Source organism: Larus michahellis, chromosome 19 (genome assembly GCF_964199755.1).
Source record: "Larus michahellis chromosome 19, bLarMic1.1, whole genome shotgun sequence".
NCBI classification, from domain to species: Eukaryota; Metazoa; Chordata; class Aves; order Charadriiformes; family Laridae; genus Larus; species Larus michahellis.
In genome coordinates this window covers 3,499,460-3,518,303 of record NC_133914.1, presented here as the reverse complement: position 1 = coordinate 3,518,303, position 18,844 = coordinate 3,499,460, and the positions used below count along the sequence as shown (strand labels likewise).

Genomic DNA, 18,844 nt, shown 5'->3' with positions numbered 1-18,844 from the left:
CTTTTTGGCAAAACATCTCAAACCCTAATCCCTGCTTCCTACTACAAACACTAAAATTCATTACTGCTTTGTGTCTAAGACTCTCCGCAAAAGCATGAGATCTCAAAGTTTGCAACGTTCGTTGTCCACACTGGCATTGGGGTGAGGAAAGGGATGCTATTTTTCCCCAGGAAAGGGACACGGCCGAGTGCACTGGAAACCCAGAGACCATGGATTGGCGGTTACCTCTTAACACCATCCGCAGCATAACTCTCGGGGCAAGGTGGCTCTGGCTGGGGTTTGAGGATATCACTGAAGAGGAGTGACTGTAGACAAGTGGAAACAAAATAGTCAAAAGTAGAATCTTTCATTGCTTTGTCCATCCACCTTCTCCCAGACATTTCAACAGAGGCCACAGGTAAAACGTGGACCCTCATTTCAAAGCCATATCCTACTTCCAAAAACAATGTAAAAACCCCAACAATTCAATGGGAAGGGCATCAAGCTTCTAATGCAAAAGCAAAGCTCCCACTGACTCCAGCATGAGCAAACCCCACACTAGAGACAGCCTCCTGCAGTACCCCCAGGCTGCACTGCCAGCATGCCACCCACTAACGGCTCTGACCTCCTGGGGATCCTCTTTGAAAGTGCTGTCTGGCTGCCACCTCTGCTGTGGTGGGGCTACAGGGATGGTCTCGAAGAGGGAGTTCAATGAGCTGTTGTCGTACACATCCCCTGGAGGGACCATGTAGTTGTCTGGGGTGGCATCCAGCTTGCTAGTGCCTGGTGGAAGCATGGCTGGCTTGTGAGGAGTAGGGACACCTTCAAGACTTAAGCCGTTCTTCTTCTGTGGCTCACAATATTCTTGGGTCATGGAAACATTTTCAGACAAGAGCTTCATGAGATGGGCTGAGCCATCAAAGGATGCGATCTCTGGGTCGTACTCCATTCCGTGGCAGTGCCTGGTGGAGAAAGGGTCCTGTCTCAAACCACGGCAGAGGGTGGACAACCCCAGCAAGTTGTCACAGCAAGAAACAAGTGCCTTGATGTGCTGCTGGGAAGCAAACGGCACAGTCTAGCTGCCAGGTGACCTTGAGTCAGCTGTGTACATCTCCTGCTTGATATGGGAGATCTGACAGGCCCGTGGGTGATCTCCACCCACACACACTCCTCTCAGCGCGATCAGCAAGAGCCAGAGGTGCTCAGCAGATAAGGGATGATCACACGGAATCAGAGTTTAGACGTGGTTTGGGGCTGCAGATCCAGCGCCTACATCCATTATTTCTTTACTTAGGCTATTAAACACTCAGAGGAGCAGGGATGTTAAGAAAGATAACTGCTATGTGGTCTTTCCATCTTAGTCTTTTTAGAGTTCATTGACACTGAAAGTTGATTTTTTTTAAAACCGTCTTTTTTTTTTAAAGCTGATTTTTGTACAGATTCACAAACTCCAGGAGCAAAACTCCAAGAGAACATGAGATCAGTGAAAAATTGACAGGGCTGCGGTATTGGCAGTGAGGCGTATGGCCCAGACTTCAGAGCAGAAAAGACTAAGTATAGGAGCCATCAAGTGATAAAGACAGGTACAAAAACGCGCCCCCCCCACACATGGAAACCATCCCTTTGTGCAGCATCCCAAGAACTGCAGCAGTGACTCTGTGACCCTGCTGACTCTGCAGCCCTAGCTGAGCTGGGAAAAGGTGGCTTATTGCCCCTGTTACCATGCTCAGAAAACAAACCAACCCCCACATCAGCAACCCGCACACCTCTTGGCAGCAAGAGCTACCCCTAAGGGAAGTAAAGCTGACCAAGTAGCTCCCACCCACTCTGCTTCGAGAGCTTCACCTTCAGGTATATAATGAAATTTCTCCAGTTAATAAAAACCATACCACTAACCAGAACACAGTGGCCTTTCAGAGAGGAGAAAACAGCTTAACTCAGCTTACTTATGAAGAAGGAATGAAGTATCATTCAAGAGGCTTATTCTGTCAAGTAGTTAAAAACAGACAACCATAAAAGGTTGCCAAAGTACACAGCATCCAGGAAGGGGAACTTAACTCATAGTGGCAAATGAGCCATTAATTTAATAGTTAATTATCTGAAAACCTCAAAGGACAAATGGGAGTCACTGGAAGAGAATCCTGGGAGACTGGAAGCAAGTGGAACAGAAATCCTTATCAGCCTAGTGAATGGAAGAGGACTTCATCATTCCCTTCTTGCTGCCAACGCGTAATCCCTTTCCCCTTTCCAGTTGTCACAAAGTAGGAAATAAAGACAAATTCTTCTGTTGCTGCAAATCAGTGCAACTCCTCTGAACACAGCTAGACAGATCCTCAGTTGTGTAAATGGGTGTAGCTCAATTTATACCTGCTTGGGATCTGGCCTAAAGAATTTTAATATACGTCTCAGGGTTAATAACCTCCACTGTTGTTGGTAATAACACTGTGCTTTGATGTCTATTTTATGCAAGCTAAGAGACCCATCATGCATGCAAGCAGCTGCAGGAGAATTAGACAGCTATAGAGAGCAAAAACCGAAGCTAACCTCTTTCCTAGTTCATTGCGTCCCATCATACCAGATGGAAGAATCCTCTTCTCCTTTGGGACCTAGAACAAGGCAGAACAAAGTGTTTGTTTATTGTTAGATTTTATTAATGGAAAACAGAGGCAAAATTAGCCTTGTCTGTGTAGCAAGTGAAGTCTCATAGATAAAACACTGGGTGAGAATAATAAACACCGGGTGAGGACACAGGAGACCTGGGCTTTCTTGCTAGTTCTGCCATGGGTTCCCAAGGTAACCTTAGGCAAGCCACATCATTTTGTTCTGGGAAGGGCTTTTAAAAGCACCCAAGTGAATGGCAACATCAGTCCTATTGGCTTCAACTAGGGCTAAATCATATCCACATTTCTTGAAGCCCCATCCTACAGCAATACTGGAAAAATAAAGATGCTAGGGTCTGCAAGGCACCTAGCTGTTCCAGCTCTATGTCTCTCAAAGCATTCCTGTTTCTGATATGAAAGCTGTCAGGTAAAAAAACCCACCCGGCTGAGACTGAAGACACCCAGGTTCAGTTTTCCACCCTGTTCTGGTTTCCCTCTACAGTAAAATGGTGCTTTGTGCCTCAGTCTACCGTCTCTGCATTGGGGATAATTGTGGCACTCTATGCCTGGCGGTGTTATGAGGTTTATTGCATAAAGAACATGCAGAGCTCAGGTGACGGGTACCTTCCTAAGGTGGCTGAGCACATATTTTACCATCACGTTGCTCCTGTAGGACAAACTTGCCCAAGACACCCAGCCCCAATGGGAACGTACCATGTAGTAGTCATAGAGGAGGCTCAGGGCAGCCACGCTGTCATCATCTCCGTTCACCCTCATCATAGCTTTGGTGGCTGCGGTCAAGGGGTTCTCCAGGTAGGTTTTCCAGGCTTCATCTTCATTGGTATAGGGGAATTTCTGGAAGTTCATGGTATCATTCTTCATCAGACGCACAGATCTAAAACTGAGCCAGACAGAGGAAATGGAATGAAGGATACTAATTTTCCACAGCAATTTCCATGCCACCCAGCTGAACACATGAAGGGCTTCCCAAAGGCACTGCTGGAATGGAGAAGGGATGCTTTCCTAGCCCTTAACTCCCAGAGTCTTTGGGATTAACAATTCTTCTGCCTGTAGCTATGTACAAAATTAGGCCAGAGTCTCTCTGGTGAGGCTGTGCAGAGGCAGATGTACCTCTGCTTCCCTCCTGGGATGGGTGCAAAACACCACAACACCGTCTGCAACTGCTCCTTCCTCAGCAAGCACTACCAGCCAGCCACATCATGCACCATCAAATGGGATATTGGTCAGTAACTTGAATGCAACACGATCAGGAAACTGCAAAATTTTACCTCCAATTTAGAACTAAAGGCCAGTGCAGCCCACAAATGTCAGTGATCACCCACTGTTCAGAGAACTTGACCTATCCAGATGAAACCAAACCCTGTCATTTTCCTTTGCTGTATGTCACGGTTTTTAAATTTAATTCCAATATAACTTAGTTTTTTTCAATCATTTGCATATGATCTTACTTAGAGAGAAGTAGACGGGACAATCACAACACCCTTCCTTCCACTAAAAAATTCCTGACAAAGGTGAGGCTGATGGGACTACGTGAGCTGAGAAGCAACATACCAAAATAATGCCCTGCCTGTCCTCTCTTCTGGCACTTTCTCCAAGTCTCTCCATCTTATGTTAATAAACTGTCAGACACTTAATTACCCAAACATTGGTCATCTTTCCTTTTCCTCCACCAAATCCTACTAGCAGCCAGCACAGAAGCACCTCCGCACATTCCCCAGGTGCTCCGTGCTGCAGGTTCATCCCGCTCAGAGGAGAGGATGAATCAGTGGCTGCACTCCTGTCACGTCCTCCAGCTACGTGTGCATGGTGTCACCACAACAGCTCATACTACTCATCATAAAAAAAACAAGCTTTGTGGACAAAAATTACTTTTTCATCATAATAGAAATGTCAGGAAGGGCAGACTGTGTTTTATGAGCAGTAGTTGTTTAAAAAAAAAAAAAAAAACACCACCAAAAAACATAAGAAGAAAGATTTCTTTAAATCTCCAAAGTTGCCAAGAGCAGAACATTTTCATTTGCTGATTTTTTTTATGGAAAGGCAAAGAAAATCTATGGGAATTTCAATAATGAATGCTACATTTTAATGACATTTTTATAAGGAATATGCTGTTTCCATTAAGCTGCTCTCCATATGTTTATAATAAGTCCTGGTCTAGACTTTCAAGTGAATCATTCGGAGAACAATAATTCCTCTTGAAAGGAATCTGGCAGCTCTGAAACTCACAATGAGTGCAAACCACGACAGATACTGCCAGACCATTTGGTGTGAGCTGCCGACGCTGCCAGGGTGAAAATCCAGGCACCCAGTGGATGCTCCTCTGCTGGAAACTGGAAAGGTGTGGAGGTGGGCCTTGGATGGGGTAGAAGTTGCTGGTCCATCCTCCCTGGCAACTCAGCTAAGACGGCTTCACTCCTGCACATGCACCGATCTCTCACACCACCATGTTTCCAGCAGGGAATACGCACATAAACTGTGCATGGATAGATTTGGGATGCTCCTGGACCAATCTCAAGAGGTATCCGTGGCGATCAGAGTGGCAGCCCTAGAATGGTACACAGTCTCTCCCAGAGCAGCACGAGGGCCATCACGGGCTGCCTCTGCTGTCCTTGTCACCTTTTTATTAAAGAATATCTTGCTTCCACACAAAGTCCCTCCACATCCGAGCTGCACAGCAGAGAAGCTGGTAATAGCTCTGTTAGTGGCCCGAGGCACCCAATTCCCGCTGGTTTCTACGCTCACGTGGCGGCAGGCGCCTGAGCTCAGGTTGGTACAGAGAGCAGCTGCTTCCATGTTACGGTTCTGGCTGCCGCCAGCTCCCATCACACGCTGGTATAACAGAGATGCTGAGCTTGCTCCTCTTCTCCCTCGCACGTCGGGATGATGCACTAACACCAGTTTCACCTCGCGCATGAAACTTCACCAGGTGTTTTGTGAGTTTCGTTGTCTTTAGTGTTTCTCACGCAGCCCTCCCTCCCCTTCAGTGCCGCTGCTGTCTCCAAGGCGAGCAATCGGCATGACTCAGATTTCACTGCTGTCGACTTGGCGATGGGCTGCTCAGTCCTGTCTGGACAGGAATCCTCACCCGTTCTCAATCCAATCTTCTCAAGGAAGAATAGGCAGCAACAGAGCTTACTCTCAGGGTGAGACTCAGCTCCTATCACTTGTAATCAACATAGATAAACACACCATGGTAAGATGTAGCAACAAAGCACTCGGGAGCTTAAAAAAGCACAGATATTACAAGGAAAAAATGCTTTGGAGCTTTCTTCTCCCTCACCCAAGCCCTCAACTGAAGCACTCCTTGTTGTACGACTCTCCTGCCTCCCTACCTTGTCACTTTGGCATGGCACAACCACTGTATGCCTCAGAGGATGATGTTTTAGCATTTTATCACCTGGTCTACAATCTGCAGGCGGAGGGAAGTTGAGGGGGTGCTCGAGATCTCAACCACTTGCGGCTGTGTCTGGTTTATGAAGAATACAAGTTTGCATCGGTCCCAGTGAGCTTGCGTTGATTCACCCAAGCTGAGGACTTGGACAAAAGTGATATGATGGGGATTGCACATTTATTCCATCTTGCTTCTTTTCCAGAGTTTATCTGATCCTTAATAGTCACTGAAATATATTTGAGTGGAGCCAGGTGAATTGCCTCAGTTGAAACTGTGCAGCTAGGACAGCTCTGCAGATGAGATGTAACGCAGGCTTCATCCCATCTTTTCCAGAGAGGTCTGCTCTGACCCTATTCCAGAAGATCAACGGGACTAAGCAATATCTGAAATAAGAGGGTGACTTGAGGAGATAAGCAGATACGATGACATGTTTATAGGCACCTTTTTGACATCAGATGTATTTCAGTTCACGCAGCTTCAGCATACTGGCATGTCAGTTTGCTTCTACAGCCTATTCCCAACTCAGCATTAGCAATCTCTGCGAAGCAGAGAGGCAGGGAAGAGACATCCAAACCCAGATCCAAACACAGGTGAACTTTATTTTCATCACTCCCCGCGGTGCCTCTTCCATGTAGCTCTGCCATGTTTGTCCACTGCAAACTGTCTGCTCTCTGTCTGGCAAAACAAACTTTCCGTTTACAGGCAGTCGCCTCGGTGCAGTGGCTCAGACAAAGCGCGGATGGGTTAGTGAAACACAAACACGTGGGACCAGCGGCCGCCCTTCTTGTGTGCACAGACTCACCCCCCTGGAGCCTCGGGGTCATGTGCAAAGCAGTGCACGATTTTGGGAAGGGAGCAGTCTATTTGTTTCCAAACAGTTTAGAATTTGACACAAGGTGATACCAGCCCCCTTTCCCCACTCCATCCCACCCAATCTCTGTTTCCCCTATTTATCTGCCAAGTCTACCATAACAGTGGCCTCCTGATTACGAATAAACACTCAGGGTTATGCTGAAACAGGAGAATATGCCCAAAGGGTCTAGGTGGGGAGATCAGCCAAGCAGGAAAGAAACCCTTGTATTCCTTTTGCCTTTTGTTGGGTTTCAGTGGGTGGTTTTGACGGCCTTTAAGCTTTGTGTTGCTCGTCCTTGTTCTCTCCCCTGTAACTGATTAGGCCTCCAACCTAAAAATTAGCCATGCCAGATGCTGGTGGCTACAGAGAAACATCACATCGTCAAAGGAACAGAGAATCCATGGCAACCAGCAGCAGGAATTCAAAGCCACAGAATAAAGACCCCAGCCCGCAGGACTTCAGAGATACCCCAGGCAGTTCACACGAGGGCTTTCAATAGCTCTGGGTTTGTGCGTTGCACACACCTCCCTATTGAAATAACCCTGATGTTCCCCAAGAGCCTCTTATCAGTAACATGGGGAAGGATCAACACTGCACTCCAGAGAGCAGGACTGATGAAGAGCGGCATTTACCATGACAAAGTCCTGGGGTAGAGATTTTAGCCTGTAAACCAGGGCCCCCTTGCCAAGGAAGAACAGCATCCCACAAAGTGGCCTTGTCACTAAATCCAAACTTCTCAGCTGAATTCTTATTTTACCCTATCTTCACAAGTTCAATAAATAAGCACATCTGAAGACAATGTGACAGTACAGCCACCAGTAAGCACACTGTCACAGGCCCACTCATACAGTCAGGAAAAAAAAACACACAAAAAGAAACATAACAAACACATGGGCTAAAGATGAAAAACATTGCCTAGATGCCGAGTACAATACAGTGTCGATGCACAGGCATCAAAGGCCTAGGAGACCACTAATCTCATGGACCCTGACCAGCACTTGCCTACAGGATTGAAATATTTTCTCTGGCAGCGGGATAACAATGTGGCCTCTGTCACAGGATTTCTTCAGGGGCATTTCAGCAGCGCGATCAGCCCCAGGGCAGTGCAGCATGTTAACTCAGCACAACAGGGAGACATTTCCCAGCCATCCCTCAGCTCTGTTTCACCCACAAAGACACTGCACGAGTCTCTCTGTTCCTGGAAGCCTGTTGCCTGTGTGGCACACGCACGAGACAGGCTAACGCCATCGCACTCGTCCAGAGCCCCTGCATGGATGCGCACAACAGGGCATCTGCCTGCATTTAATAAGGACAGAGCAGAAGTGTGCAGTGGCTGGGGTGGAGAGAAAAGGGGCCATCACGAGCATCTTTGAGAAATGGCTCCTGTTTCCCCAAAGGGCACTGAGAGCCCTCAGCATGGATGCAAGGCAGCGGTGCTTAGCAGCACCCTGGAAGAGGGGTTTGCTCTGCAGCTGGCTCCGGCCACACAGCGGGGAAGGTGTGATGCGTCCCCGCAGGTGGGATGGAAGAGGACGGGGACGATGCACATTGTGCTGACACTCGGGGAGATAGAACCCTGCCAAGCCATTTAATCTAACCCCCCGCTCCAGCTCTCCTGCGGAGCTGAAACCAGTCGGAACGGTTTGCAGGCTGAATCCAAAGCGTCGTGGAGCCAGACAAACCTTCCAGGGGCAGGCACCAGCTGGGTAATATGCAGGGAACTCGCCGGTCTCTTGGCCCTCTTGGGTTACGTACAGCTCTTTAGGACCCACAAACCCAAGACTGGAGCTCAGTATTCTTCCATTTTTACACCAGACTAACTCCTCGCTTTTGAAGCTATTTATTATCACAGGAGGAGAAATTGAGGGATGGGGATTGACATTAAAATGACTTATCCAAGGCTGCTCAGTGAAGATGAGAGAACAGAACCAGACCTGAACCTCTGCTATGAACCTCGCCAGCATTGGACTGGTTCCTGCCTCTCTAGCCTGAAGGGCTCCATGAGAGGATTCAGTGTTGAGTGATGTTTGGGGGACACCAGCTGGCATTGTGTTTTACCTGATAACATCATCCTTGAGGTATCCACCCACACAATCACATTTCACGAATGATTCGTGCTTTAATGCCTTCCCTGCCTAGCAAAACAAATTACAGCACAGAATTAGTTCGCAGTTCAGGAATTATGGCTGATTTTTCCCAAAGCAGTTTATGATGTCAGATGCTTCGGTTTTGAGGTGTCCTGAGTTTCAGGGTGATCTGCCTCCAAAGGAAGGACACAAAAACCAGGCCCTGAACAGTGCCTCTGACTGAGCATCTACTACCACCTGACACTCCTGAAATATTGGTCTAAACTTCACTCTCTTTCTTATTTTCATTGTGGACAGATAAGGACACCTTACGTACACATGGATTCATGAACACAAACCTTCACCTCCACCAACGCATAACACCCGCACACTGCATTGAAACTCCCAGTCCTTCAAACACCATAAAAAAGACTAGACATGACAAGAAGAGCTTCATAACTCCAAGATTTTAGGTGCTTTCAGTTACCTTTTTTTGTTTTCAGTGCTTATGGACTTCCCCACCAGTTTCCACATCCAAAAACCTAGCTACTTGCTATTTTATTTTTTAATTCTCATATATTCACTGACTCCAAGAGCTGTGGCTTTTAAATAAATTAAAAAAAAATTGAAAAAAATCAGAGTTTACAAGACTTGGATTAAAAAAACCTCAATGCTAGCAATAAAGGGATATGCAATCTTTTCTGACAAAGTGTTTCTTTTTTACTGCTCTTCAGGTAATCTGGGTTTAACCTAATAATCAATTATTACTGGTTATTTGTACTGTAGGGCCCAGAGGCCCTGACTGAGAACAGAGACCAGTTTTAATCAAGTTTCTATATTCCCCTCATCACATCCTATGAGAGGATCCTGCAGTGACACTCTAAATGATGTTACACATTTCTGTGTGAACCCCAGCACTCATTTAAGAGAGCAGTAAGAGCAGAGATTAACATTAACTTCACAGGAGGTTTGTCACTTCAGAGTTAAGCGTTGGGTCTCAGGCTTCCTATGCTCTGAGAGCCAACAGGAGAGTTTGGTCCTCCCCTTTTTAGGCTGGGACGTGCTGATCCCTTCCTATTGCCTGCAAATTCAGCCAGCTAACAAACTTGGCACCTGGGTTTAAGATGGCTGAAGGTGGGTGAGGTGAATCCTCCAGCGAGTTGCCCAAGAGGATACACGAAGTGTGTGTCAGGGCAGAACACTTGACACAAGCCTCACGCGATGCAGCTTGTTCCCCTGCCCCACCAGGCTGTCCTCGCCCCACGTCTGGCAGCGCCTCTGCCTTCTTCAGCTGCACTGAGGACTATCTGCAGACCCTGAGACACAGCCAGGGTTCGCTCTCCCCTTCCATTTTTCTCTTCCCCCCCCCCATCCTCAAGGGACTTTTCAGGCTGCCCAGATCTCCTGTAATGTGCTTCGCTGATGTACTCTGTACGTACACTAACGTATTCTGATTCAGAGTATCCTGTGAACACTGTCCCCCATGCTCAGAACAAAGCCTTTTGCTTTGTTGTTTAATCAAAAAAAAAAAATAGTGTAATGTGTTTAAAACAATGTTTTTGCCAAACAAATACAATTCATCTCATTCTAGGTATAACCCCGTTAAACTATGCATTTCTGGAGAGCACCACAGCAAAGGCAGAATGATGAAAAGAAACAAAAACTTGACATAGCAGCTGGCTGGCACCTGGGAACCAAGTACTTTGGTAAACGACGCCTGCTCATTTCCTCTGAAAAGCCGTGGTTATGAACACTTTGGGGACAAGGACCATTTTTTGGATCAGAGCTACCCTCACCCATACCATAATCACAGCTACCAACCAGAACAACATAATGCCAAAAGGAATAACAAAATACCAGCCAGCACATTTTCTTATCTTCCAAGCCTTTGAACCTTGGGCGTTTGCAATGGAGTCCCAGCCAGAATATAATCATATGCTGTATAATCAATTCCACTGATTAACTTTTCAGCTGTTGCCTTTATCATCGGGAGCACACGCTATTCGAGGATCCGAGGCACTGATCAGGAGCTGTCTCCCTGACAATCAGCTGGACCGAAGCGCTTGCAGGTGCAATGTACGCACAAGTGCATTTTCAGATGAATACTTCACAGTGATCAACAATTTAAACACCAGACTGAACAAAGCAGGAGTAGATCCCCGTCAGTGTAACTGTCTTTATTCTGCATATTTCTCTGGAATTATACCAATGTACCAATCGGTTGAAAATGTGACCCAAAGCATCAAAGCAGAGATAGTATGTAAATGTTGATTTATCTCTGCTTTGAGTCTAGAGTTTATTCAGAGGGCTTTTACTCCTTTGTTGTGAAATGCATAGCAGTGATTTGATTGTTGTTTCTTTAATTTACAAATCTCTCTTTCTCTTTACATAACTTAAAAAAATAAAACCCACGTCTCCCTTGAAAGCGTACCTTGCTCCAGCATGGTTATCCCTTGTGTGCTTTACTGCCAGGATTTTATAAAAGGGCTTTAACTTTTCATTCACCAGGAGCATAACTCAAGTTTTAATAACACACCTTATGCATGACAAAAATTTGCTTCTGGCGATCATGGTTTCGACCACAAAACCACAACTGGGAGTAACTCCTGGTTAACTCTTTCAAGCCCACGCATCGCAGAGTTAGACATAAGTTCAATTTAGAAGACTATGGAAATTATCAGTTAGAATATTTTATAATAGGCAAAACATCTCATTCTCTCATGCCACGCTAGTCTTTTCCCAGTCCTTTCTGTGAAATTAAACTGGCAAAGGGAGAGATGAGATTATCCTCCCTGTCATTTTGCGTGACAGCATCAGTCCATGGGGATATCGCAGCTCCCTTAAGATCAGCTACATCTGGGCACATGTTCACAGCTCAGATCCATCCTCCCTGTGCTCAGCTTGTGCTGGGGGCTGTATGAAGAACAACGGCTGAGAGAGACACACAGACATCGCTGGCCTTATCAGATCCTCTAAGTACTGCTCCTGAGAGCCGCTTCCTTCCACTGATGGCTACAAAGCTACACCCTGGATGAGTTTGGCCTGGGTGATTGACCAGCGGTTAACAGCTACTGCAGCAGCCCCTTTGCTCAGATGTTGGGCTTTAGCAGCTCTTCACAAGGTTCCTCCTCCCCGGTGACACCTTTTCCCCTCGCACTAAACCCAAAAGCTGAACATTTCAGCTATGCCTTTGGTACCACCAAGTTCCCAGCTCCCTTATCTCCTATCGCTGCTCCCCGTCAGCCCCTGGGGAGCTTTCGGTGAGGTACTCCAGGCCCATTGTGCTCCTAAGCGGTTTCTGCAGGGGCTGGCAGTGCCTGTCCCTGCCCCTCCGACAGGGCAGCAGCGGGCTGCAGTTCTTACGCTCCCGAGAGACTTTTTCCCCCCAGCTGTGGGTTAATGAACTAAAGTGAAATTTTCAGAGATGTGCAAACGTGTTCTCAGGTTCAATCTAGAGGAAAACGTCGCACAGAGCCTTTTACCTGCGGAGGCGACCAAAGAGCCCCCACGCTGGGATGTGTCCTGAAGACAGGGAGCAGGCAGCAACTCCGCATTGTTATCGGTGTGTGGAGTCGGGATCTGAATCACAAAAGGGATGCTGCTCCCATCAATCCCCCCTTTCTCATGTGAAAGGCGCAGGGGTTAACAGTCCGTTAGTAAGAGAAGAGTCAAGCAACCATGTAATTCATCAGGTAACATAATGCCCCAGTCCATAATTAGCAATACATCAATCTAATTCTGTAACGTACTGTGTACACACACAAACACTCCGTAGCATTTTCAGAGTAAACCACATGGCCTGACTCTTAAGTTTAAAAAGCATCAAGTATAAATTACCCAAAGAGTTCAGAAAGGGAAAATTTAAGTCACATGATCCTTAATCGATCCAAGCATACAGATACCAGTATTTACATAAAATAATAATTAGCACTGCACCTTTTCAGGGTTATTAAGAGATTAGCTGTCCCAACACCTCTGTCAGGCTTGTAAACACATACAGGTATGTGTTTTTCTTTCAAAATACACCTTCTGAAGCACCATATCTCTACACAGATGTAGACAGGGACATATCATAGAATCACAGAATGGTTTAGGTTGGAAGGGACATTAAAGATCATCTAGTTCCAATCCCCTGCCCTGGGCAGGGACACCTTCCACAAGACCAAGTTGCTCAAAGCCCCGTCCAGCCTGGCTTTGAATAATGTATTTCTTTATTTTATTATACACATTTATTTCATGCAGGGCTATATACCTAGATAGCTTTTTAAAAGCGGATTGACAGCAGCATTCACTACCATTGTTCACTATTCCTCCAGCCTTTACTACACCATGTCATCCCAATATGACATTTGTTTGCTTTTATTCCAGAGATGCAAGGCAAGGTATGCTTTGCAAATGCATACCATCAGTAGCCAAAGTCCAAAATATTTTGGAGGACTCAAGATTAGAAGCAAGAGTTAGACAGGATCAACAAAGTGTTAAGTACTTTTTGTCGTTTTTAAAAAAAAAAAATCAATCATAATTACTTGACAGAATCATAATATGAATCTATTTACTTTTTTAAAAAAAAAGCCAAAAAAAGGAACACCACACAACAACCCCCACGCCCAAAAAACTAGAAACTCATCCAAAATTGGTAAATACTCCAGAAGGTATTTTCTAAGAAAAAAGAAAAACAAAACAAAAACAAACAAAAAAAACACAAAACCAAACCACAGATTCAATGTAGCCCATGTTAGATTTTGTTAGATAGAGGCAGAACAGACTTGCCTCTAGACAGAAAGTGTCAAATTTTAGTCTGGGAAAAAAAAAAGAAAAAGAAAAAAAAGGATCCTGATTTTAAACGGCTCTTAAATAGTAACACCAAGAAGTGATTCCTCCCAAGAGCAGCAACAGGTTAGTGAGGAACAGAAAGTCTGAAAAACGCTCTCATCCCATTCTTTCACTTCCACTTGCAAACAGCTGGCCAGCCAGATTAACCCAAGGAGTCCAATTCATCAGACTCAAAGCACTTAAGCCTCAGAAGAAACACTCAGCTTTTAGAGAAGAGTGGGTAAAAAGGAAAAGAAAAAAAAAAAGCAACCCTCTACTTACTCAAGTTCATTAGACATATTTCCCCGCGTTTCCAAATCTTTGCAGCCAGTAAATTGTGATGACTTCTCTCTTCTAGTACCTGCTCAAGACAGACATTGCCTGTGAAGTGTTTGATTTATGTGGAGGTTTCCCGAGCAGGTATTTCGCTGGCAGGCGGGGGATTGGCTGCCGGCACAGGTGCCCTGGGACAGGTACACCCAAGGCAGGTGCAGCCGTAACCCTCTGCCTGCCGGCCCCTGGGAGGGAGCGCAGGGAGGCGGCGGGTGGGTGGGGAAGGAGGGGAAACCCCTCAGGGGAAAAGAAGAAATAAATAAAAAAATGATAGGATAAAGGAGTGGAATCAGTTATTCATCTCTGTGATAATTAGTTTCAGTTCGGTGGACGTGTTCCATATACCGCAATGCCAAATAGCTGTCATTTTTATGAAGCTGGGGGTTGATTTGTCCTTTGCTGTTTCTTTATATATAAATATACAGACAAAAATACATAAAGGAATAAATTAGGAAAGAAGAAAAGCCTCTTAGTTTCCTCTCATTCCTAAATAGTAGCTGTACTGACAGGCTAACCCTTTTCTTTCCTTTTCTTACCTTCTCTTAGCTGCTGCTCACCCCAGAAAGTCTCCACAGATGATGTGGGGTTTTTTTTCCTCTATAAAAAGTAACTTTAAAACTCCTAACTTTAGATGCCAAGACATGCAGCAATTATACAGGCTCGGCGGATCTTTGCATTACACTGAATATGTAAGGAAAACAGGTCTGCGGGATAACCTTTTTCCATACCGTTCACGCACGCTGTCCTGCCTTACTCTGGCACGCACGGGGCGGCAGCGGGAAGCCCAGACACACGCCGTTTGGGGAACAGCTACAGGAATACCACCCAGGCAATAGCTCTGTAGCAACTCACCTGTAAACGGGGAAAAGATTTATGCAATAGAACAAAACTCATCATGGATTCAAGCACTCCTGTTGGATAGTTTCTGTCATCCGTGTTGCAATGAGGAGGCAAAGGATGGGCTCAGCAGGTGACTCATGTTGACTGGATTTGGAAGGCAGAAGAGGATTTTACGAGACAAGTTGGTACAAGCCTTAAAACAAAGGGAAAAAGAAAGGCTTCCACCACTCGTTCTCACCCGCCACCACTGTCTCACTCACAGTCTGTCCCACTCAGTGCCCTGCACCAGCAGGTGAATACAAGAAAGCCTGTAAGTCTCCCTTCACATAACAGTAAATTCAGCTCTCCCAACTTGGTGACAAATGGCCTCACCAGCCCACTCAGGCAGGCGCGAGGCATGTCTACACAGGCAGATGTGAAGACAGAGCATATTAATTTGGGTACAACACCCTTCAAACACATCTCTATGGCTTCTGGCTCAGACCGTGGCCAGCTCAGAGAACGGGATGAAGAATGACCGTGGCATATCTGCGCTGGCTGATAAGGACGTGCTGGGCTGAGCTTTGCCTGACCCAGCCAGCAATATCGCCCTCCACTCTGCTGTGCAAACTCCTGCCTGCCAGGGGTCTAGGGACTGGACAAAGTCTGTTTTCTGGGAATGAAAACCAAAGGTCTGGAGCAATGCAAACTCTATTGAGGATCACTGGAGAGTGTCAGCTGCCAAGACCTTGTACAGCAGAGGACAGCAATACCCAAAAGTCAGCTGAATGGGGGCTGATGATCAGAATTAATGCCACAGCAGAGAGCGTGCGGTGGTGAGAGCACAAAAAAAGAAGAGGAAAGAACATGTGTGTCCTATTCAGCCAAGGAAAGTACAAACCTTATGCAGTGGTGGCATTAGTTGATCAATATTCTGATTATATCTCTAATTTAAGGGAACTTTGCCCAGCTCATGGTGACCAGAGTTGTGGTCCTGGGTACTTTTTCTTTACCTGGATCCAGACAGAGAGCATTTCACTGACTCTGGGCAGTGCACAGAGGAGCAACATCCCCTTAGGGGATTTCCAAGTTTCTTCTAACCTTTCACTGAGACTTACCAGATTCCAGCAACAAGAGTGAAGATGGAGAAAACACTAGTTGAGCCAGACCACGCAGGGGAATGGCAGGGCATGGGGTTCTCAACTCTGCAGGAAAAAGCCTGTGTCAAAGAAAAGAGAGAGAGAAATGAGTCTGTGAAAGGTACCCTGTGGGCCTCAGTGCCACCACGGCCAGGCCAAATCCACCTCTGGATGGAAACGTTCAGGTTTTCAGACTTGGCCTTTTGCAGAACAGCAGGGATGATGCTGTCTGCTGCTCTAGGATAGGGGACAGGAGAAAAATTAAGCCACTGGACCCTTCTGCCTGCCTGGAGCTAAGCTCTGTAACCAGCACGCTGCTGACAAAGCCTTGTTCCTACCTTTGGGGGTGAAAGCTGCACTTGCAGCTCTCGCACCACAGCTCAGGTGGAATCGGGGACAGCCAGGGCCAGCCTGGGCTTACCCGGGCCTTGGTCCTGCCTGCCAGTCACTGTCGAGGCTACATATCCTGTCCTGCTTCAGTGTGTCTGGAGTCTGGCTGAGAAGCCACGAGGTCCCTTTTGGAAGCTGGGATGGACTGTCAGAAAGGACAGAAACAGAGATTCTCCTTTGAACAAATTCACCAGGACTCCTACAGGACAGCTGTGAATCTCTCTTAGTTTTACTAATTCTGTTTTTAAGCATTAAGTTTCTTCTTAGCTTTGCTGCCACTGATCCAGGACCTTGTCTTTTCCTGCGAGGATCTTCCTGCAATGGCGGACTGAGAGACTTTGCCAGCTAGGAAGACGCGTGCTTGTTCTCGCATACAGTCTTATTTCTTATGCAATTAGCAGCGCGCCTACCCACAGCACTGAGGCACTCTCCCAGCCTCCAGGAATTATGGCGCCTGGGTAAAATCACTCACAGCAGAAACCAGCCCTTTTGCGTCAGTACTGTGGGGCCCGGACACATGTCTGTCTTCTCTATGGTAACACCAGGTTGAGTTTGCTCTCTCAGACACCTTTCCAAGGCCAGATGAAAACGTTACCAACTCCCTATCACCAATCTTCCCACAGAGAGGACCCTCACAGCCTCCCCTGAGTTAGATTTACGCTATCGCCAATGAAGGAGGATCAGAACCACTCCAGCACATCTAGGTGGGAGGTGTCCCGGTGGGAAGCAGGGACAGCTTGGGCATCGCCAGCTCCTGCCAGACGGGACCACCCTTGCCCTGCCTCTTCCATTCTCTTGGGCACCTTGTCTTTTTTGTGATAATGCATGTTTTCTGGCGCCTGAGAGGCCTCCAGGCCTGGACGCCTAGACAAACCCTTTGACTATGATTTCAGTATTTTTAATTATTATTTTCTCTTTTTTTTTTTTTTTTCATTTATACTCCACCCTCCAAGAGTATCTGGTGAGGGGGTGGGTTAGAAGAAAGAGACCAAGAGACACATTCTCTACGCACAAAACCCTCCCACTTCCCTTCCACTCCCCTGTTAAATATACCTTGGAACAAAAGCCCTTTATGATGCTCTAAAAATAAAGCACACAGCAGTCAAGACAAACTGCAAAGTTTAAAAGAGAGGGCCAAATTTTGCTCACAGCTACACCCTCTCTAAGGCAACAGGGTTGCAACTTCTGTTTGGATTGTTAAACCCTCTTTAAACATCCAAGGGCAGACTGTGATTAGCTGCATTTCATTAGCAAGAGATCAGCAGCTCTGTGATCGAGGACAACATCACTCATCGGGTCTCCAGCCCCCAGATGCTGCTGCTGTGTCAGGAGCCGGCTGGGTCTCTGCATCTAGAGGAGCTGCCCAAGCTGCGGTGTGACCATGCCGCCCTGGTGTTCCTATTTCTCCCTGCACCACCGATTTGCGGTCCGACCTCGGATAAGTCATTTCACACTCCCTGTTCCCAGTCTGGCTTCTTTTCCGTATAACTTGTAAGAAACTTCAAAGCAAGGGCTTTTATCCCTTTAGGATATGCAGCTTTTCCCATTGACAGCTGTCAAACATCCTTTCCAGTTGTCCTGTGATGTGCCAGGAATTTCAGCTGTCTTTGACCAAAGGTTATTAAAACACTTCAACAATTAATACGCAGTAAGAGGAAGTAGCCTGAAGCGGGTTAAAGTGAGCTGTTCTCCAAAGGGAGATGTGGCTGCTTCGGGTGCTTTTCCAGCAAAAAAATACAACGTGTGCCATAGAACTTTGTAGAAACCTTTGATATCCCTTTTTCCCAGTGAGACTCCCTGTGTCTCCCAGAGCCTTTTCCTTGGGAAGGCAGAACAAAAACTTGAACTGGAACTTCCTTGGGCTGCAAATCTTAGTCTGGCAGGACTGCCCTTTTGCTCTGTTTGTACAACACATAGCGCAACAGACGCTACAGAAGTCACTCTATGGTGCTATTGTCACAGTAATAATGAGGAAAAGGAAAATAAATAAATAAAAAAGGCCTTTTGAAGCAAGCAAGAGAGACAAACCCTTCTGACCCTTTCCAGGCAGCTGTTTTCCAGTTAGGTGAACACCTCTATCTGCAGGTTATCTGGGAAGCTGGCTGGCTCTGCTGGATCCTAGTACTACTAAACAACATGACCTGATGCTTAAATGTCTTTTTAATAGAGTCAGGCCAGTTTGTTATTATCTGTTGTAGCCCACGGGGCTATAGGAAAATTCCTGTTGTCTTTATCTAGTTCTACCAGTTTTTACACAGTAACAAGTTTGGGTTGCAAACAACTGACCCAACTAACCGTCTTCAGGGCAGCCACCTTCAGCTTAAATAAACAAACATGACCCACCTTCTCAGCCACCTTCTCTTTGTTGAAGAAGCTTCACTTTTTCTCACCTACAAAAGGATTCAAGTGCTTGGAAAAAGCCTTGCTGGGCAGCTGTGAGG

General features: G+C 46.4%; 1 protein-coding gene across 1 annotated transcript in view; it reads right to left on the bottom strand.

Moving 5' to 3' along the window:
• The window catches only part of GRHL3 (grainyhead like transcription factor 3), a 46,614-nt gene that overhangs the window by 14,946 nt on the left and 12,824 nt on the right, over positions 1 to 18,844 (bottom strand). Inside the window, exons 3-9 of the mRNA XM_074562739.1 lie at positions 15,993 to 16,093; positions 14,784 to 14,907; positions 14,005 to 14,083; positions 3,294 to 3,480; positions 2,524 to 2,585; positions 605 to 941; positions 226 to 305 (exon numbers count right to left, since the gene is read on the bottom strand). Of these exons, the coding sequence (XP_074418840.1) occupies positions 226 to 305; positions 605 to 941; positions 2,524 to 2,585; positions 3,294 to 3,480; positions 14,005 to 14,021 (683 nt within the window). The 5' untranslated portion in view covers positions 14,022 to 14,083; positions 14,784 to 14,907; positions 15,993 to 16,093. The remainder of the gene's footprint in view (positions 1 to 225; positions 306 to 604; positions 942 to 2,523; positions 2,586 to 3,293; positions 3,481 to 14,004; positions 14,084 to 14,783; positions 14,908 to 15,992; positions 16,094 to 18,844) is intronic.